Source organism: Mastigoproctus giganteus, chromosome 3, assembly GCF_048544385.1.
Source record: "Mastigoproctus giganteus isolate SK-2022 chromosome 3, ASM4854438v1, whole genome shotgun sequence".
NCBI classification, from domain to species: domain Eukaryota; kingdom Metazoa; phylum Arthropoda; class Arachnida; order Uropygi; family Thelyphonidae; genus Mastigoproctus; species Mastigoproctus giganteus.
The window spans coordinates 29,562,180-29,584,842 of NC_143577.1; the positions used below are offsets into that span (position 1 = coordinate 29,562,180).

The following is a 22,663-nucleotide window of genomic DNA, read 5'->3' on the forward strand; positions in this document are numbered from 1 at the left end:
ATAGAGAATCCCAAAGGGGAAATTTCACTCTGGAGGATTCTGAGAGGCCGGGAAGGCCACGAACGTCAGTTACGGAGGAAAACGTTACTGCTGTGAGGAAAATGCTTGACGAAAACAGGCGAGTGACCTACCAACAGATAGAGGATACTTTGGGCCTAAATGCACCAGCAATTCGTTCGATTCTGCAAGATCATTTGCACGTGAAGAAACTTTGTTTTCTCTGGGTGCCGCATCAACTGACTGAAGAGCAGATGACACGACGTGTGACTTGGTGCCGGGAGATGTTAAAAAAAGTTTGATAAGGGACAATCTCGGTATGTGAACAACATCGTGACAGGTGACGAGACTTGGCTGTATTATTACGATCTGCCGACCAAGGCTCAAAACAAAGTTTGGGTCTTTGATGATGACGACACACCCGTAATTGTCAGAAAATCCCGATCTGTAAAGAAGAAAATGATAGCTGTATTTTTCAAATCGAGTGGAATTGTGGAACGTGTCGTTTTGGACACGCAGAAGACAGTCACAGCTAAGTGGTATACTGAACAATGCCTGCCTAAAGTCATTGGATCTATGAAGAACCTGCGGCCAAAGTCAAGAATGGACACCTGGTACCTCCATCACGATAATGCTCCAGCTCACCGCGCCAAAGCCTGCACCGAATATTTGACCACGACAGGACTGAAACTTCTCGAGCACCCTCCCTACAGTCCAGACCTTGCTCCCTGCGACTTTGCACTGTTCCCGCATGTGAAAATGAAGCTAAAAGGGAGGCGGTTTTCCAGTGATGAGGACCTTCTACGGGCTTGGGACGAGTGTGCTTTACTCCCTAGTGAAACTTGGCAGAACTGGTTTCAAGATTGGTTTCGGAGGATGGAGACGTGTATTGAATGTAGAGGAAATTACTTTGAAAAAATTAAATAAACAAAGCTGTATTGCAAAACTTTCCTAGTACCCGTTGTATATGATATCAAAATTATTTTTTGCATCCTGTTGTTTTGTAACCACATCATATTATCCAATCAAATTTGTCAGACAAGACTTTCCCTTAACAAACCCCTGCTGTGTCTGAATTATTACTGCTGTCTTGTCTAGATCAGTGGTTCTCAACGGGGGACATGCCATATTTCTGAGGGGCCACAGGTAAAAGTCGTTAAATTGGGGGTCATGGAAACTTAAGTGGGCCACAAAAAGTTCACTTCTGAAAAAAAATTGTTACTGATATAAAAAAGAAATTAGTGAGATCCTTGCTGATCTCACTAAACTACTAAAGGACAATAATATTGTATTATTTTTTTGTTAGGAGCATAATTGTATATTGTGAATAAACAAAATATTGTGTGTAAAATTCTATTATAAATAAAGATTGTAGTTAATAAATCCCATTTTTATTATTAATATTCCTTATACTATAAACAAATAATACATGTTATAAATAAAAAGTGCAGTTGATTAAGTATATATTTATTATAAATATTAGATTTATTATAATCAAACAATATGAGGAGTGGGGCCACAGAAATGAGTGAAACTCAGCAGTGGGCCACGCAAAAAATGGTTGAGAACCACTGGTCTAGATGATCCTGCAATGAGTCTTTAACCAGTGACTCTATTATTTTCCCCAGAAGAAAAGCTGAAATAACTGTCACTCGTGTCACCCTTAGATCCCCCTTTGTGAATTGGGGATACATTTGCACACACATCTCCAGTCAAAGGGGACTTCCTCTGAATCCAAGGATGCTCTCATAATTATGGCTAAAGGTTTCCTTACTTCTTTTGCCACCTCCTTTAATATAACTGGATAGATCCCAGCAGGTGCCTTTTGTTTAACTTCAACAATATCTCCTTCACTTTGCTCTCAGTTATTGCAAAATCATTAAGCACCCTGTTACAGTTTGATAAACGTCTGGCATTTTCCTCCTTTAATAACTCATGTGTGAATGCAGATGTAAATTGCTCATTCAGATTATCAGCTATCTGAGCAGGATCATCAACAGTAGAACCATCGATGTATTTTTAAATTCTATGACATCACATGAATAGAAAAGTTTGTTGTGCATTTAAAAGCTCAGTGTTTGATATAATACCCAGCATTAGTGCAGAGTTATTGGCATCAGTCATTTGAGGAAACTGAATGTTCCCTGTGATCGTTTACTTAACAGTAATGCATCCCAAATTTCTTTGATTTAATTATTTTGATATTACTAATTAATAAGTAATTAATTAATTGATAACAAAATAGTTGCTTTTCACTTCTGTTAATCACAAAACAATAAAACATCAGTTAATTTAAGAAATAAAAATGTAGTGCATCTGAAATGTAACTGTCTGCTTACATTATCTAACATATATATTATATTGTACAGTGTCATCCTGAAGTGGCCACCAATTTCTATTGCTGATTAGCTTTGCCCTCATCTGTGATCCAAAAAATTTATTTTTGTAGATGCAGTCCATTTAAATTTTTTTTTTATTTTTTTTTTATTTTACTGTGAATGTTCAGTTTGAAATCAATTTAAATCACATTTCTCAGTATAATCAAATTGAACAATCACAAATCGAACACTTGCCTTTTTTTCATTCTTCTCTTCAGAGAAACAAGATTGCTTTTCTTTCATGTCATCAGAAAATTTGCACTTTCATTTCAGTCAATACATTTCTGGTATTCAGGAATCAAGGTTAATGAAGTTAGTAGATATAGACATTGTATTACTTTAGAAAATCCTAGCTGCAGAATTCTGGCTCCTTGAATGGCTAACTGGAAAAACTTGTCTCCCACCACAGGACAGAACTACACCCTTAGCTACTTCACTAGGGATGCAACGACTGCCTGATCATTGAAATACAACAACTGATAGCTATAGTTAAAATGATCATGGGTCAAATCTCAATACCCTGCATTTGGGATGTGTTGCTGGCGAATATCCAAGCCAGAACTTCGGTCAACCCCGATGCTCTGCTCGAAGCATTGGAGGCTTTGTATCCGAGACCACTTCCTCCTAAACAAACGCTACCAGAAGTATAGCACCCCGACGCTGACTTGCATAAGTTTTGCAGCAATAAAACCTACAGGAAAGAAGTCTTAGCAGCTCGCTCCAGTAAGAACAAGTTTGTGTGCCCTCCACACCCGATGTTGGAGGGCACGTGAATTGCCAAGCTCTCCTGTGTTGCGACAAAATTTGTTTGACAGAGCAGTACCATTCATGTATACTATATATTTTTATTGTAAATATAACTGTACATGATATAGCTTGTAAATATAGTTAATACTGCATAATGTGAGGAATCGTAATAACATGTTACATTTTTTAATTTTTATATCATTGTGCACATAATTATCTATTCTGATGTGAGCTCCAGGCCTTTGGCAGTGATGGAACAGTTGCAACTTCACTTACATCTGTGTACATTGTATTCATTTAGTTGCAATAAAGATTTCTCTCTCTCTCTCTCTCTCTCTCTCTCTCTAAAATTAGTTTAGTATAGTACTACTGGTATTAACTTTGAAATTTATGTACAATACATTAAATTGATACATTAAACTGTATATGTAAAATAAATTTGCATATTTGCGCAAGTACTCCCTGCTTTAAGATGCTTCAGTTTATGCATTTCACATTAATGCCCTTTTAAAATGATAATGGGGGGAAAAAATATATATATATATATTATTTGGGCCACCGGTTAATCGGGGCAGCCGTTTATTTGGGGCAAATCTTAAAAAACAGAACCCAATCAAGAAGATGGCCAGGGTTTACTTCGCTTAAGTGGGACAACATGCCGTTTAATCGGGGCAGGAGACCACAGCCCTGGAGATTACCCTACGATTTTCTCCGACCGAACCACGTGGTTCGGTCGGAATTCTGGCGGTCACAACCATAAAACAATAAAAACAATTAGCAGTCACCTGTTTATTGGGCTTTTCTGTTAGTGCAATCTATCATAAACGAATAGTAAACTCGATCTTATTGAATTTGCGATAATACCGACAGCTAGAGTTCTGTGGGTTATTGTGCTGAAATGTGTTTACGCTTCCATGGAATCTTCATTCCTATTTTTAAAGCTTGGTAACTCGTTACTCACTCCGTCCTCACTTGTGCGTATCGTGTTATTTGCAATTTGTGTGTGCCGTGTTCTTTGTTATTGATTGCTTATCTTTTTACTCTTTTAAATTTTAACCCCCTTCCGAAAATCTCAGTGAACAGAAATATCAACTAGTTAGTATGTACATATTACAGTATGCATTAATTATTCCGATTTTCACGTATCATTTAGTTTTTTAATTGGTAAGGTAATAAAAGGTAAATTTGTGCTTAATATATCTTTACTTTTATAGCCTGTGGATAAATTTCCTCCTATTTTTGCTAATTAGAATCGCCGTTTAAGAGAATTAAATTTCAATTCACAAACGTGATCACAATGATGGCGCTTACTACACATCGTATAGTGAATGGTACTTTACTATGGTGAGTCCGTCGTAACGTGATTTGATTGTACAGTGAATCAAATGTAAAGCGGGGATCCATTGTATTTTTAACTATTTACATGAAACTACGGATAATTGGGGCAGCCGCTTAATCGGGCCAAAATGCACTAGTCCCGATGTGTCCCAAATAACCGGAATCGACTGTGTATACAGTGAAACGTCTTTAACGGACAGCCATGGGGAACGAAAATGTGTCCGTTAGAGAGAAGTGTCCGCTAACAAGAAGTCTGAGGGAGAAAAAAAAAAAAAAAGAAAGAAAAATCGTTAAACATTTAATGTAAAATTAAATTAAAATATATACAGATTTTGAACAATATTTTTGTAAATAATATACAATTACATACACAAGAGATAAAGAAAAATCGTTAAACGTTTAATGTAAAATTAAATTAAATTATATACAGATTTTGCACAATATTTTTGTAAATAATATACATACAATTGTGCTATGCATATTATGAATTTATCTTAAGAAAAATGCATACAGTAATCACTTATGTTCTTCTGCACCTTCTTCCGGCTGATAATTTTGTTATCAACATTTGTTTGGAGTGAAGAAACCATCGAAAAAGTCCTTCAGTATCTCTTCAGCGGCGGAAAACATTTTTTAAACGATTGATTTGTATGAGCGCTTCTTCTATTTTCATCGGTGGTTCGTCGTTAATATGTTCTTCGACAGAATGACCTCCTTCCATTTCTTCATCCTCATGAGGAACTTCTTGAAAAATATCGACGATAATGTCGTTGATATCTAGAGCACCATCTTCTGTAGTGAGGTTTGAGTCTATATCTTTGTAGCCAGGGTCACTTGTAGCGGAAGTATCGTACATTATCAATAGATGTTGAAGTTCTTGTTCTTCTTGGTGCTCCACATTGCTGTTCACAACTTCAATTTTTGCGTTTGAGAAGCCAGACTTTACAAAACAGTTCACGACAGTTTGTTTTCTAATTGCGTTTACTGAAGAGGAAATCCATTTAATTGCATCTAGGATGCTGATTTTCTTTGCAAGGTCACTTGCACATGTTACATCGTTCATGTTTGCAATGAGATGTCTTAAAACACGTTTTCTGTAGTGAAGTTTAAAATTTTTTATTATCCCTTGATCCAAGGGCTGTTTGGTAGCAGAAAAATGATTTGAATGTTGGACAATTCAATGTGCGGGTGAGATCCAGCATTATCCATGAAAAGAATAATTTTTCTGGTTTGACGAATCATGTTTTGGTTAAATTGACTTATCCATTCGCTTATGATATCTCGTGTCATCCACGCTTTTTTATTAGACTTCCAGTCAACATCCAAAAGATTCAACTTTACCCCCTTGAAACAACGAGGATTTTGTGGGTTTCCTATAACAAGAGGTTATTCAAAGTCTCCCAGCATATTTGTACACAATAGTACACAATTTGTACACAATAATGTGTACTATTTGTACACAATAGTACAGTCAAGCGTTCCTTAGAAATTTTTCCACCCTGGCACTTTTCGTTTTTTAGACTCATTGTTTTTTCAGGAAGAGCTTAAAAAAACAACCCTGTTTCGTCACAGTTGTAAATATCCTTAGCTTCAAAATCACGACATAAATCTTCCAATTTGACGGTCCACTCTGTTACAACCCCAGTATCAACAGATCCACCTTCACCACTTACGGTTTTCCAAGAAATTTTATGCCAAGTTTTGAACTTGTCTAGCCATCCCACAGAAGCTTTGAAATCATTTATTCCCATAGATTTTGCAACCTCCAAAGCTTTTTCCTAATAATAGGCCCATTAATGGGAATTTTTTTAGCACGTGTGCGACAAAATTGAAGCCCAACGGTTTTTGGGAATGATTTTTGAACCTGATCATTTCCGTGTTGCCAAAATTGTTTGAGCAGTTCATTTTTTTCTTTAGGATGTCGCTTACCTGCGTCTTCTCGATTTTGAATTTTGCAGCGAGATTGCGAACACTATTTTTTTGCCGATCATACGCATTAATGAGTTCGACTTGATCTTTTAAAGTTAAATGTTTACGAGAAGACATTGTGCACTTCACACGACACTGAACAAAACTGGAAACTGAAAAGATGAAAGGCTGACCATATCCCCCCCACACACACCGAATTCATCAGAAGTTTTACACGTGCCTTAAAATTCTTGAAAAAGGGTTTAGAACCGCGACGTAAACCTTGATAAAATTCAGAGAATTGGAAATAGAAAATAAACACACGATTGAGGCAATACGTGGAAGAAACATTCCTAGAAAAGGGCCGTGAGCTTGCCCGCTGTCCGTTATGGGGAGATCAAATTAAGTGCTAATCTAAACGAAACAGTGCAGATTGCCTGTCCGCATCCGTTACAGAGAATGTCCGCTAGACAGAAGCTGCAAACACGTTAAAACCAATGGAGGTGAGTTGGGGAATTTGAAAATGTCCGTTGTAGAGAGATTTCCGTTAACGAGAGGTGTCCGTTAGGAGAAGTTTCACTGTGTGTGTGTGTGTGTGTGTGTGTGTGTGTGTGTGTGTGTATATATATATATAAAGAAAATTTGAAAGCGCAAGCATAAACACAGCACAGGAAGTTGGTACCTAGACTGCTAGTGTCAACATCGGTTGCTTTCTCCTCGTCCACCAGTATGTACTTGTTGTGAGCTGTGCCTTAAATTTTAATAATTATGTGTTTATTAGTGTCTTATTATTTTAAATAAATTGTGCAATGATGTCTTCTAAGCTTAATGGTGAATCTGTGCCTACACATGTTAAACAAGTTGAAAATCTCTAATGATTGAATTGAAAATGGACATTATTTGTCGTATGGAATCTGGTGGGCAGCTTTCGGAGGTGTGCAAGACCTTAAATTTAGCACCTTCTACTATTATGACCATAACCATTATGAATAATGCTGAGAAGGGCAAGCAGTCACATACAGGAATTGTCAATGTAAGCGTTTCTCAAACAACTTATTCAAGGAGTGAGACAATGGAGAAGTTATTAGTGCTGTGGATAGGCGATATGAACTAAAATAACATTCCTGTAACACAGGCAGTTGTTGTGGACAAGGCTAGGAGCTTGTTCAATGAAATTAATGAGGATTTGGGAGGGACTGAATCATTTTCGGCTAGTAGGGGCTGGTTTTCCAGGTTCAAAAACCCAACCAGAATTCATAATGTAAAAATTGTTGGTGAGGCAGCTAGTGCTGACACTGCAGGTGCTGAGGAATATTCTCCCATATTTCAAAAGTTAATGGAAGAAGGCTGCTACACCCCAGACATAGCCTGTGAAGAGAGGTCTGCCCCTGGTTATAAGGCTGGAAAAGATTGGCTTACATTACTTCTGCGTGGAAATGCATCAGGCACTTTTAAGTTAAAGCTGATGTAGGCGTACGATTAAGAGAGTCCACGTGTTATGAAGGGCATTGTGAAGATTCAACTTTCTGTTTTCTGGCACTCTAATAAGTAGTTGTGTGTGACCCAGACCCTTTTTAGTGAATTGTACACTTCATACTTTTGTCCAGGGGTAGCCCAAATTTGTGCAGCAAACAACTTGCCCAAAAACGTTGCTTTAGTCCTTGACAATGCTCCAGGACATCCAGCTAACCTCGAAGATATCCCTAACGATGTTCTAAATGTGAAGGTTGTTTATTTGCCACCCAACACAATCTCACTGTTGCAGCCAATGGATCAGGGCGTTATTGCAACCTTCAAGGTATACTATTTACACATGCCCTTCAAAGGGATTGTTGAGGCAGTGCAGGCATCTAACTCAGTGACTGTGAGGGACTATTGGAGATCCTACAACATCCTTAAGGCCATAAGTAACATTGCTGCATCCTGGAAAGAAGTGACGTTTGGAGGAAATTGTGGCCTAATGCAGTTCTACTTTCTTGAGTTTGAGCGAGTTTCAGCAGTAGCTGAAGATGTCACTCTGATTGCTAAGGATGTTGGCCTTGACAAGGTTGACATTGATGTTGTCAGTGAGTTGCTGCAAAGCCATGGTGACCCTCTTTCAAAGGAGGACTTAGAGGAGCTGGCTGCACAACTGGCTAAACAGAATTCTAAGGAGGAAGAGCAGGAGATTGTGCCAATTAGGACCCTCCACCACAAAGACACTTCAATCAGCTTTGGCACAAATACAAACAGCCTGTAAAACTCTGATAATGACCCAGACTGGGAACACAGCTCTTCCGTCCAATGAGCTGTTATTAACATATTGAAGCCCTACTACAACATGTTCAAAGAGAGAAAGAGAAAGACTCAACAGTTGTCATTGGTGCAGTTCTCTTATAAGGCCGAAGAACCTACAGAATTGGTGGACCCTCTATCAGGCTCATCCCATTAATGCTGCCCCATTGCACTACTGTAAAAAAACATCAGTGAGGGGGGTGGGGGGCAGACAGTGACGTTGCTGCATACTCCAAAGATGGTGCTACAGGAACAAAGTTAGTAAGCTAATTTTTTTATTACTTATATTTTATCTATAAATATTATTTATATCTCATAATTATAAAATAACCACCAATATTTAATATAAAAAACACTTATATTAACTGTTATGGTTCAATTTTTGTAGTGAAGGAACCTATCTCATTTACATACATTATAATTCTTCCTCGATTTACACCACTTCAGCTAACCATCATGAGCAGGTGGAATGTCACCCCAGTGTAAATTGTCACTTACCTGTAGTTTGGAGGGAGTGAACAGCTGGATAAAATCAGGTTTATCTTAAATGCCTCCCAGGCAGAAGAGTGATGGAGGGGGGGGGGACACTTGCCAGACATCTGGTAACCCTAAACATAATGGAATTAATGTTTTTTACATGAAGATTGTTTTGAGGAAGGATATATTATTAGTATTATATGATAATTGGTGGATTTTTTGTATTTAATTATTAAATATAAAAAAAAAACTTAAAATACAAAAATTCAATTTCAAAAAGTGCATAATTAGTGATAATTGCTAAAAAAGGTTGGATGCCCCTAATGTAATTCATTTACTGGACATTTTGAATGAAGCTTCCATCACTGTAGTTGCCATGTTAATATGCATAAAAGCTTATGCATTCGAACAAAACATTTAACGTTCTTTTCTTCACATAAATCGTGATCTCATCAAAAATATTACCTAAGTTGCTTTTGCTTCTGTTTGTTTCACCAGATGCAGAATTTATACACACTGTATTATCTAACATTGGCAAACAGGCTTGTTTCACTTTTCCATAGACCATAACAGTCACTTTAAGTGGTAGCACAAAGTATATAGTCTCTCCTTGACTTGCAACAATCCAGGCTTACGACAATCATTTTCAGATAAACATTTAAAATAATTTACACAGTGATGCTGCCATATGACTACCCCAGCTACCTGTGCAGTGGTATTAAAGGGAGTATCTGCACAGAGATAGCCCATGAAATTATCCAAAATCACCAATTTTGAATTCAATGCATTTTTGCCAACGGTTAATTCTATGTATATGCATTCAAAAACCTATCTATCTAAATCATCCCTACTGCAAAAAAAAAAAAAAAAAAAATTGAAGAAATATCCTTCTGCTTTAAGCCTATCAATACACTGAGACAAAATATGAATTCCAAGTGTGTTAATTCTTATCAAGGAGACTTTTGGCAACTTATTTAATGCGTGTAACATTGAAATATCTGATCAAATGACAACAATGCTGACACTCCCAGATGACGAATGTTCGGAAATTATTGCTGTAAAGAAATGGATTTTAGCAATTTTTAAAAACTAAAATATAAAATAAGAAGAAAAATAGTGTAATAAATGCATTATGTATAGAAGCATGGGCATTTGTCCAACTTACGACTTATGATGCCGCCATTGGAACAGAACTCAATCATAATTCAAGGAGTGACTGTATATACAATTTGTAAATCTTTAACTTACAATGTTATTCTCACAACTGTTTAATTTTCCTTCCAAACTACTTAAACACCTTGATTATTAAAAATTTAAGCCAATAATATTTTAGTGAAGAAAGCCTCAAACTATGACATTGGTTAATACATTTGCATTGTTACTACATAGTTGAAGTTTTTAGACAAACAGAAGTTGTACATTGGTATCTTCATTGTGAAATCTTCACCAGTTGCCTTCTTTATACTTCAAATAAGTAATACCTCCTCATTAGAGAAGACTACTATCACTTATTTTCAGTTGAGTACCACCAATCAGACAGCATTATTTCGAAGCTATTTGGCTTCTCATCAATGAGCAGGTAGGTACTCAGGTTTAAGGGATGACAACCAGTTGTGACTTATTTACACATTATGAGAGATGCCAAAAGGTGTACTTCATAGACTAATAATATTTTAGAGCAGAAAGCCTCAAACTATATAAATTTTAAATTATGGCCTATGAAATTGATTAGTGCATTTGCATCATTACTGCATACTTGAATTTAGACAAACTGAAGTTTGTACATGGGTATCATTCCTAACCAGTCATAGTTTGAATTATACATAGATGTTGTATAATCACTGATGAGAAGCCATATAGCTTCAAAACAGTGCTGTCTCAGTTGTGATACTTAAATGAAAAAAGTAAGAATAATCTTCTCTGATGGGGAAGTGTTAGTCATTTGAAGTATAAAGAGAGAAACTTGTAGAGGATTTCACGATATGAGACATTACAATAATGATGCCAATGTACTTTGGTGTGTCTAAAAAATCCAACTGTGTAGTTAATGATTCAAATGCACTAACCAGTGTCAAAGTCAAGCTAATTATGCTTCCTCCTCTTACACAGACATTCAGTCTATGCTGCATGCCTTTTACATGCATGTTTCCATGAGTACTGGTATGAATTAACCTCAGCAACCACAGTTTTCTTCCAGACTGGTCTGAAGAAGTGCATTGACTAGCCAGATCCATTCATGTATAAACCCCAACCTCACCAGACTAACTTTTTTTCTTTGTGTTTAAACTGTCTTATGTTACCTGTGTGTGAGAGAAGGGGGGGGGATGGTTTCATTGACTTAAAAGGTGCTTGACATAGGACATGCATAACAAAGTTTGGATAAAATGTACCAAAGAAAAATGCAGGGAGGTGGGGAAATCAGGTTTAGATCTACTGAATCTCATCCTCGTGATTTTGCTGCTGCTTTTTAGCTATAGTGGAAAAGCAGTAATATAACACTGCTTCATTGGTGGCCCAAAACTGATACTCCCAAGTAGCGTTGAAACAAGTGGTGAAGGTTGGATAATAAACAAAGCTGAAAATACATCCAAAGTGACTGGCTCTTGCCAATTGTTTGGGTTAGGGAAAGCTTCATTTGAATGAGATTATTTTGGTCAATTTATTTCAAGGAGGTTGTAAGTTTTTTTTTTAATAGTTTAGAGGGGGAGAGAACTAAAATACTAGTTTTGTTAATGAATAACTATGCTTTCTTTCCAGCATTCCTCAGTGTTACTCAGTCGTATCGGGAACAAATAATCTTGTGTGGAACTGTGATAATGTGATTTTGCTAATTGAATTAGTATTGTAGTATTTTGAAGCTTTTTCTCTAGATCAAGAACATCATTCATATACGCTGTACATTTGAAAGGAATAAATATTATTTTTATTTAAATTAATTTATAGTATATTTGTATTCAATATTATTTTCTATTTTTAGATGGTATACCTGACCCTAAGAAACCAGCAACATTGAATGACCGTAAGTAACGAGATCATATAAACTTTGTAAGTTACTTATAAACATTTTAGGTGATTGTTCATAATTAAATGTTTTTTGTTACAGCATTTGGTGCCCAGTTATCAGCAATACAACAGCAACAGAGGTATGTTTTAAAGGAATGGATTTTTAAAGAGATTGAGACTTTCTCATTCTGTGATTGTTTGTTACTTTGTAATTAATATATATTAATTGCAGATCTAGTGCCCCAACACCCAGTGCACTGCTTGTTGAAGAATGGAATGTTCCTGATAAAATGGTTGGCTTGAGTAAGTAAATTTTTTAATCACTTGAGAACAGTTGTTTTCTATTATGTTAAATGAGTAATGTGAAACCTTTCACGTTATATCAAGTTTTAAGAATTACCTTTAGATAATGTGAACAGTGACAGCTGTATATGAATGTGTACTTTTAACAAGAATATGTACGTGTACTGTTTTCAATTATTATTGACCACTGTTCCTAAATATCAAGTAGTTTGTTCTGTAAACTTAAGTTAATAATTCAGTTTAAGTTGATTATTTTTGTGTATTATGTCCCTGCAATTTTGGTGACCTAATCCAGTTGAAAAATGCCTAGTTAGCCTAAATAATAACAAACACTTTTTGAGAAAAGTGTACTAGTCAAAAAAAATATTTTTATTTATTATTATTATTTTTTTAAAATTAGTGCAGTAATAAAGAAAAAAGATATGTAAGGTTTTTCTTAAATTATCAAGTGTAACTGCAGTACTCATCAATAGAGTGATGTGTAATTTCTCTTCTCAGAAAAAATTGTCAAATATGAATCGAAACAACGATGCTTCCCATTTTGAACTTGTCATTTTTCTCAAAGGTGTGATATATTGTTTCCATTATTGTCTTCTACCTTTATGCTCTTAGATAAATTACTCTTTCTCAAGAATTCCATTATGTCGTGAGTTTTTGGAATGACAAAAGAAGTTGTTGTTTATGGTGACCACCATAAACAACATAACTTCTTTTGTAATAATGTGTGAATTTTGAAAAGTTGAGCTTACTGTTAAATATTTGGCATTCTTTTCACTATTGAAATTTAAAGGGCCCATATTGTCAATTGTCCATGGGATAGGTTTCTCACCACAGTGCCCTTCATTGCTATTCATTTGCAAATATGCATGTTCAGCAATCTAGGGTATTGGGTGTACTTTAAAAAGCTATCATAGAATATAATGAATCCAGCAAATAATAACAATGGCTTAAATATTTATTTTAGCATTTTAATAATAATATAAAGAAGTTACATATTTTTCATTAAGCTCTGAAGTATGTTATATCTTGATTGAAAGTATTTTTAATATCGCTACTTTACAATGAAAATATTACATGAAATTTGTCTTTTAAGAGTTAGTGAATTGGAAATATTTCCAATGTTATAATTTTAATTTTCTTTTTGAACATCCCACTTTTTTATTTTTATATGAAAAAATTCTTTTCAAACTGAAATATCCAAATATAAAGTTTTAATTATATAGCTTCAGGCTGCTTGGCTGCAGTATCTCCAAATGCTATTATGTCATTACCATCTTTACTAAAATTACATCATATAACCTTTTCAGAAACATTTTTAAATTTTTTTGTTGGATTTATGTAAATAAAATTAATGCTGCACACAGATTTTTTAAAATATATTTATTTATTATTATTTTTTTTTTATTAGTTAGCCCATTTGAATCAACATATTCTAAAGATGTTGTTTCATTCAATTCAGAAAATAGTGTTCAACTCATTTCTCCTACAGGAGATTCATTTTCAGCAGTGTTTATTCCAATTTTACCCCCCCCCTCCCAGTAGAGTATATTCAGTTAACCAACAATAAAATTAATATATTTTTTTTTGGATATGTCCTTGAGCTCTAATTAGAAAACTGAACCTTTAGGTAGTCAGGTTATTTTCTGAAATATTGCTTTTTTAAGAAAGATCTACTTTTTAAATTTTTCATTTTCATGTAAATTTAAATGTATTGTTCTATTTACTGTTAAAGGAATATTAAAATGTATACTAATTACATCACACCGAATCTTTCTGAATATCATTACATTATTTTGACTTGCATGCTCAGTTTATTTAACAGTATAAGGGGAAATGCCCTTCAGATTTCTACCACTTATTTTATGAAAGTGATTATGGATTAATTTTAGTTAATTATAAAGAAAATAAGCTTTTAAAATATACTGTAATTGTATATTATGTACTCACCATAATAATTTTATTTTTTTGTATCTGAAAGACATAGCTAATGGAATTCAAAAGTAGGTTCATTATTCATCTGGAGCTATTTATTCTGTGCTTTCAAAAAAAAAAAAAAAAAAAATATATATATATATATATATATATATATATATATATATATATATATATGAAAGTAATACAGGATTGACACAGCAGTCTTTGAGGGCTTTTTTTTTTTTTTTTTTTTTATATATATATCACAGTATCTGAATATAGCTGTTGCTAGTCAGAAATCCTGACTGGGGATCAAGGGAGCTAAGCAGTTAAACCACCTTGTTCAGTCTACTAACAGGAAAGTTAACATCCAATTGCAAACATGCTCAAAGAAGTGCAGAGATATGTACAACTATCCTCTTGGAAAATGGCTTTTCTTTCAGGGTTATCTTGAGTTATATGTAGAAAAAGAAAGTTTTTCAGCATGTTAGTCTTAGGATATGTGAACCCAGTCATGAAGTTATATTGTAGCTAAGACCATAGAGCACATTTAATTTGGGACTGCTGCACATACCAGGCGCCTCCGTAGCCAGGTGGGAAGGAGCAGCTGCAGTGCGTAGCACACGCTTCTTGATTAGACCGGGGTTCGAGCCCATCACCACCAAATACGGAGGATGCGGAAAGGTCAAGGGAATGACCACCGCATATCCCGGAGCAATATGGCCTTAGTTGCTAATGCTCCTAAAAACCAAATAACTAACTAACTAGCTGCACATACTCTGCGAACTGATAAGGTTTCCAATCCCCCATATTCTTACATTCTGTTTGTTTACTTCACCATTTAAATGCAACATGTACTCATTACTGAAAATTCCTGTATTTCATTAAATCTTCTTACTTTTCTGAGCCAATGTTTTATGCAAAAATAATTTAATTGTCCTGTCTCCCACATACTTGCAACACTTGTACTAGGTGTGGGAGGATTTAAAGTTTTGTGGCCTGAGTATGAAAGGGTAATATTACAGTGTTAAAAATTACTGTACTTAGTATATAACACTTCAAATACTAACCCACTAAGTTTCCGTAAGGTCTTTTTTTTTTTTTTTTTTTTATAATTGCGGAGCGTTGAAGTCAAAGTCGTGTGAATGAGGAAAGTTGGAGAAAATCAGTCACTGTGCAATCATCAAACATTGGGGAAGAATGCCCCTTCCTGTGTATGGTGGGCAGAAATAGGCAGAGAGTTTAAATGACGAAGAGAGGGCCTAGCAGGTTACCCATGCTATGGAATGCCTGCAATGCTCATCACTCCAGAAGTTGAGGGCATCTTTGGCATATGATCAGAACATGTATATCACATAATAACAAAGGGTTTTTCCCACTATGTAAAAAGCTGTTGGGCACAGTGGATCCCAAAGCTGTTGTCAGCAGATCAAAAACATACAAGAGTGTTCAAGTTAAATGAACATTTGCATTGTTTTCAAGCAGATCCAGCAAATTTCCTTGCAAGGTTTGTCGCCATGGATGAGATGTGGGACCATCATTTTCAGCCAGAAAAAAAGGAACAGTCCAAACAGTGGAAACAGGTCTTCTCTACCTCCAAAATGCCCCAAGGAATACTCAGCAAAAATGTCTTGCTCCATCACAACAACATGCCTACTCACAAGTCTGTCATTGCTATATCTGTGCTGTATGAGTGTAGCTTTGAAATTTTGGACCCTCCCCACATTCACCAGATCTAACACTATTGGACTTTCAGATATTTTCTAATTTGAAAAAAAAAAAATACCTTTGATGGCTTTGATTTTCCCACTGACAGTGACGTTATTGCTGCAGTGAATGCATTCTTGGAGGACCAAGAGAAAACTTTCTTTGCAACTGGAATCAGCGCATTGCAGCATCAGTGGAAAAAGTGCATTGACTCCAAAGGGGACTATATTGAAAGGTAATATGTTAACATACTCCTTAAATAAACAGTTTGTAATCAGGCCACAAACTTTTAAAATGCCCCTTGTACATAACTGCCACCTTTTATGATTTATAGAATTGGGTATGCATCTTATTTTCTGATTTGTGGTCAAGTCTATTATTTTTGAAGTATGCAGATATATTATTATTTATTGAGGGTCTGGCTAATTTAATGCTTTGCACTTAAAGGTTGATGTTAGGTGGTTTGCTCATGTTTAACCTGTGTGATACATGTTCACTTCTGTTTTATAATTGTTTTAGATAGTAGTGGTGTGACATTCTGTGTTAGTATTCAGTCTTTACTCGTTCTTCATTTTCATATGTGGAAAAGTGTTATTTAGATAAGAAAAGCAACTTTTTATTTTCAAGAATTTATGGACATATGAGTATGTGGTCCTGTATTTTTAATTCAGTAAAAGGAGGTAATTTTGCATATTTCAGTTTGTGTCAACTTGATATTAATATATTGTGTGGTGGGGAAAAAAGGATATTTCTCACCCTATTATGTGCAATATGCTCATAACATAGTGTCAAGAAGAAAATAACACTATTTTTATTTTTTTACTTAAGTTATGGCTGATTTATTTACACATTTGATTTTTAATAAATCGTAATTTCAACAGCTGGCTTTTTAAGTGGCATTAATGACTCAGGTTAAGTAAAGCACATCGTTGTTATTAGTCAACATGTAGTTTGCATTATAGTTGTGTTTATTGTTAAAAGAAAGGTTACTTTGAATTAGTTGAGTCACTGCATTGTGGTGGTTGATTTGTGTAAGTTGGCATAGTCGGCTTCAGCCAGGTCATGGAACATAGCGATTTTGAATGGCCAGTGCTTTCTAATTGAACAGAATCAGTAAGGAATGTGAGGTATGGGGGAGCTGATTTTATGTAGAGAATTTTATAAAATAGTTAATGGGTAAATTATGCATGTCTCCATGCATAATTTATCCAGTGTAGCATATCATTAATGTGAAAGAAAAGTAGGAACACAGTTTCATTGCATTTTATCTAGATCCATTTCAATTAAAGCCTTCACATTTTCAACTACTAAAAGTTGTGGCTATATTTGTAGTCAGGTTTTAGGCATGTTAGTTTTTTTTTTTTTTTTTTTTTAAATTCATAGTGAAGACAGGTATATAAAGTTTGCAATTCATGTAATTTGGATTTTCTGAGACTATAAACAAGCAGTGCTTAGAATTCAACTGTTCATCACTTACCCTGAGTCCTGCCAGTTTTTTTTGTCATGCTGTGCAGAACTGCTGGTTTCAACAAAGCTGTTGCACCAGATTGAATGTCTACTGAGATGTTCTTGTCTGTAACATCTAGAAGTAAAAAAACACACACAGAACCAATCTGTAAAATTATAAAATGATTTGTGAAAGGATAATTTCTAATGCTTTGTTCCATTTTGTGTCCTTGATTTTGTTTTAAATACAGGGTCATCAAAAAAGGTGTCCATGATTTCATGATAAAATGATAACGAAAATACTTACATCAATCAATTGATTTATTTGTTAATATCTACAGGAATATCTCAAGTTTTACTTCATACCTTAGTATGTTTTGATATGAGCACCGTTTGTTGCTCGGCAAACATTCAAGCAGTAGTCAATCTCTGTCAACGTGCACTCATTCATTTCTGGTGAACGGTTGCTATTGCAGCTGTGATCCTCTCTCTTAAATGGTGCAGATGACGAATGTTTTCTGCATAGATGATGTTCTTTAGGTAGCCCACAAGAAAAGGTCTAATGGTGGCAGGTTAGAACTTCTTGGTGGCCAAGGCACGGGTTCACTTCTTCTGGTTCAACGATCAGCAAACCTGTCATTTAGGGCATTCTGCACATTATGGCTGAAATGTGGCAGTGCACGTAGGAGGCATTCTGTCCACACTCACGATGCAGCCAAGGTCATTGTTGAGGTGTCAAATAAAACAGTGAGTTACCACACTGTTTGCTATGATCACAGCAATCAATCAAATATTTCCGAAGATAATTAAAAGGGAAATCACGGACACCTTTTTTGATGACCCTCTATATTAAAATTTCAAAATGAATTAATAGGTGTTAATTTATTAATGTAGTGCCATTTGGTATTTCTGTACTTAATGAACTTCCATTTTTATAAGTACAGAGTAAATAGTGTTATAGACTACTGAATTTGTGAACCTACTTTTGAATAACCCTAGATATGCAATATATATGAAAATGATTTATTCATTATTTTTAGTAAAGTGAAAATTGAAGATTATAATTATTGAATTAAATGTTACTGTTAGATCATTTCATTATCAACAGATTTAAATATAGACAGTACATATCTTACTTGATAATTTCTGTCTTATTATGTCATTCTGGTATTCAAAATATATAATTTTTTTATATAAATTAATAGGTATTTATTCCATCTGAGAATATCAATTTTTATATTTTCTTTAATAATAATTTTTAAAAAGAGGAATGAAGCACTTAACCTACATAAGATCTAAATGTCTGTTTATTTACTATTGGAAATTATATACAGATAGAAATCAGAAAGTCCTCGGATATTCCTACCATTTCATCAGTGACTGCAAAAACAGCAGATAAATGTGGAAAATAAAATTAAATTGTAATAAGTCATAAGGCTAAAATTATTAGTTAATGTTAGATTTTAACTATATTTATTTTTAAGGATAGGTTTGGATTAAAATTAGGAACTGAAAAATAGAGGCATTGCGTCTTGCTATAATGTGCATTTCAAGTTTGTCATGTACATGAAGTCACACCGATGAGTCAAAACATTATGACCACCTACCTAACATGATGTTGGTCCTCCATGTGCAGCCAAAACAGCTCGTACCCAGCGAGGCATGGACGCTACAAGATTTCTAAATGTGTCTTGTGGTATCTGGTACCAACACACAACCAGAAGATCCTTTAACTCCTGTAAGGTCCATGGTTGAGACGCTGCACGCTGCAGATCAGAGTTGCTGTTCCAACACAAACCACAGATGTGCCAAGGGATTTGATGTCTGGAGAATTTGGAGGCCAGGACAATGCCCGGAAGTCTTCCTCATGTTCCGCAAACCAGTCTCGAACAATCCAGGCGGTGTGGCATGGCGCATTATCCTGCTGAAAGACGGCACCACCAGAGGGGGAAGGCCGTTGTCATGAAAGGATGTACCTGGTCAGCATGACGTTTAGGTAGGTGGTAGACATCAGAGTACCCGGCATATGGATGACTGGACCCAGGGTATCCCAACAGAACATTTTCCAAAGCATGACACCACTGCCACCGGCTTGTTTTTATCCCACGGTGCATCCAGGCACCATCACTTCCCCAGGTAAACGAGGTGCACATACCCGGCCGTCCACATGGTGCAACAGGAAACGTGATTCATCGGACCAGATGACCGTCTTCCAATCACTCAAGGTCCAGCTTCAATGATTGTGTGTCCATTGTAGGCGCTTTCGCCGGTGAACCGTAATTAGCATGGGCACTCGTAGCAGCCTGCAGCTACGCAGCCCCATTTTCAGCAGGGTTTGATGTACTGTGTGTTGTGACACATTACTCCCGTCACTAGCATTCCATTTACTGGCAAGTTGTGGCATAGTTGCCCTTCTGTTGCCACGTACCATCCGGGAGAGCCTTCACTTACTTCGAGCATCGATGAGCCGTGGTCTTCTAACAGCTCGCTGGCAATTCGTGGGTTTCACCTCCTCAGACCACTTTTGGTAGGTACTAACCATGGCTGACCGTAAGCACCCCACCAGCCGTGCCATTTTGGATATTTTCTGACTCAGTCATCTGGCCATTACAATTTGGCCTTTGTCAACTTGCTTAAGTCCACTGGCTTTCCCATCTGAAGAACAAGAGTAGCGCTGATTAACAGAGCTCAGTATCAGGTGTGTTTTATACCATAGTTCACCTGCAATTGCTTCAATTTGCATAACGACTCACTGGTCATAATGTTTTGGCTCACGGTGTATATGCATGACACCCTTGCTTCATGTTAAACCTTTTCCCCCTTATTATTATTATTACAGTTCAGTGTTGTCTATGAACACGTTACATATTTTTATTTATTATATATTTTAAGTAAAAATTATATACAGTTCCTATATATACATATTCTTACTACTTGTATACTCTAAACAGTGAATGTATAAAGATGGTAGTGAATTTTTTTACATTGAAATAAAACGGAAGTTTTAAAATTTTGGTGAAAATGGTTTCCAGTAAAAAAAAATATTACCCCCCCCCACCTTCTGATTGCAAACTTTGCCGTCTAAAATGAAACAGTAATGCTCATGCATGTTTTATTTTGGTAAATTTTAATTTGATAACCCAGAAGTTTTAACATGTTATTTGCCAATCATAGCATAATATGTATTGATAAAAATGTTTGGAAAAAAAGGGGGGGGGATAAATAAGTATTGACATTTTATTGCCTATATGAAATCTGTCCCTAAATGCCGTATAAAAATGTGCATATCTACTGTGGGTTTTTTTTTCCCTCCTCCTGAACATGTGTTTATAGCACGATAAGCTGTGCTTACTTGCTGTCTATGCAGAATGGCTAAAGGTTTGATATACATGGTCCAACATCAAGCAATATCTAATAATTTTTCTTGTGTTTTGTCAGGTGTTAGAGTGGCCCAGAGATCTTAAGAATATCTGATTTAGTTGATAAAGATATGCTTCCCAAGTTCATGGGACTAGAGTTTATTCACTGCTGGAGGCAGTTTTCTAGAATTTTTCTCTCTGTAGTTTTGAAGTAGTCATTCTTGTATGAGATCACAGGTTTCCCACTTATCAAAAAAAAAAAAAAAAAAAAAAAGAAGAAAAAATATGACCTTTAGAACATGAAATTCTCAGACCAAATAATTAATGCATTATGGGCTGGTGTTTTTGCATTAAGCTTCAACAATACAAGGCTTTGAGGCTAAGAATTGGCCAGCTACAGTATTCAGAACAACCCATGTGCAAAGTTTGGGGGGGGGGATCAGTTGAGGAGGAATTTAATAATATATAATCATTACAATCATAAATTTAGAAAATGAACACATAAAAGCATGAAATTAGTTTCTGTAACTAAATTGCCGTATGTGACAGCATATAAGATGCATGGACATATAGAACACACCACCATTTTAGAAAGGAAAATAAGTAGTGTATTTAGGCATTTAACATTTATTCTAATGAGTATTGTTAAAAAAAAAAGCTTATCCTAAACATATGATCAGAACAGCAAGAAAAATACTAATACTGTATAATAATACATTATACAGTATTAGTATTTTTTAATTATTATTAATTTATCAATACAGCAATTTAAAAGAGAAATAAAAGAACCTTAGCTACATTAGAAAATATTTTATATGAAGCAAACTACCACTAGAATTGAATTGGTAACACCAACCTTCTGTTCCAGAAAATCTGAATTCCTCGTCCTTCTTATAATATCCTGGCCTGGCCTTATGCATAATGATTTTGGTAGAAACACTTCTTCCTAAATTCCTTTCACCTACTTTTTTTACATCTCCTTCAAGTTCTGGCCAATATGAAGCAGGACAATGAAGGTTACGTTTATTTTTTTAAAAGCTTGAAGTTCTTTTTCTTGCTTCCGTCAGGTGCGTATCTTTTTTTTCATAGGCGATGGCCCAAAAAATCTTTCTGCAGCTCTGTTACCATGTTTTGTAGCGTGATCTATTACATTTAGCTTATATTCGATAGTGTAACTCAACCTGTTTTCTCCTGCAGCCATTTTCTGAGGGTAAAATACTTTAAAATAATGTCAAACTCCAAGATTAAACAATATTGTTATAAAATGGGGTTCTCATTAAAGACAACTGGTATACAATTAACACTGTTCTTTATTTTATTTGTCACCCACAACGATTACAATTCATTGTAGTGATTATAGTCACTACACACACAATTAAAGTACACTATTATACCCGGAGACACACTCAACATCACAAAAGCCCGCACAGAATTAACTGGCTTGCCAGTCGTGCTACCTTTTAAGGATTGGCGAACTATTGAGAAACCTGGAGAAGAATCTTGAAGATTCCTTCTAAGGCTTTTCCTGTGTTCCCTGACTTTCGAAAACTTCTTGGAACTGATTTCAAACAACTCTGCAAGTCCAAAAGTACCCCAGAGTGTCCTGTTATCCTTCAGAAACGAAAGTATTGGCCTAATGGTGAAATACAACCTGCCTGCTCGTGCCAATGAGGGAGGGCTCACTTCCACATATAGGATACAGGATGATTTTTTTTTTTTTTGCCCCAGACATTTTTTCTGAAAAAAAAAAGTGCGTCTTACATGCTGTCAAATACAATAAATTTGTTGGGCTTTTCATACCTTATATATTTT

At 35.5% G+C, this 22,663-nt stretch overlaps 1 protein-coding gene across 3 annotated transcripts in view; it reads left to right on the forward strand.

The window, feature by feature from the left end:
• LOC150087834 (far upstream element-binding protein 1-like) overlaps positions 1 to 22,663 on the forward strand; it is a 250,614-nt gene that overhangs the window by 32,739 nt on the left and 195,212 nt on the right. For 2 of the 3 annotated variants that reach the window (XM_090369223.1, XM_090369222.1), the window contains exons 3-5: positions 12,097 to 12,138; positions 12,223 to 12,262; positions 12,355 to 12,425. In XM_090369223.1, the coding sequence (XP_090225349.1) occupies positions 12,097 to 12,138; positions 12,223 to 12,262; positions 12,355 to 12,425 (153 nt within the window). The remainder of the gene's footprint in view (positions 1 to 12,096; positions 12,139 to 12,222; positions 12,263 to 12,354; positions 12,426 to 22,663) is intronic. The other variant, XM_090369224.1, reaches the window with a different exon arrangement.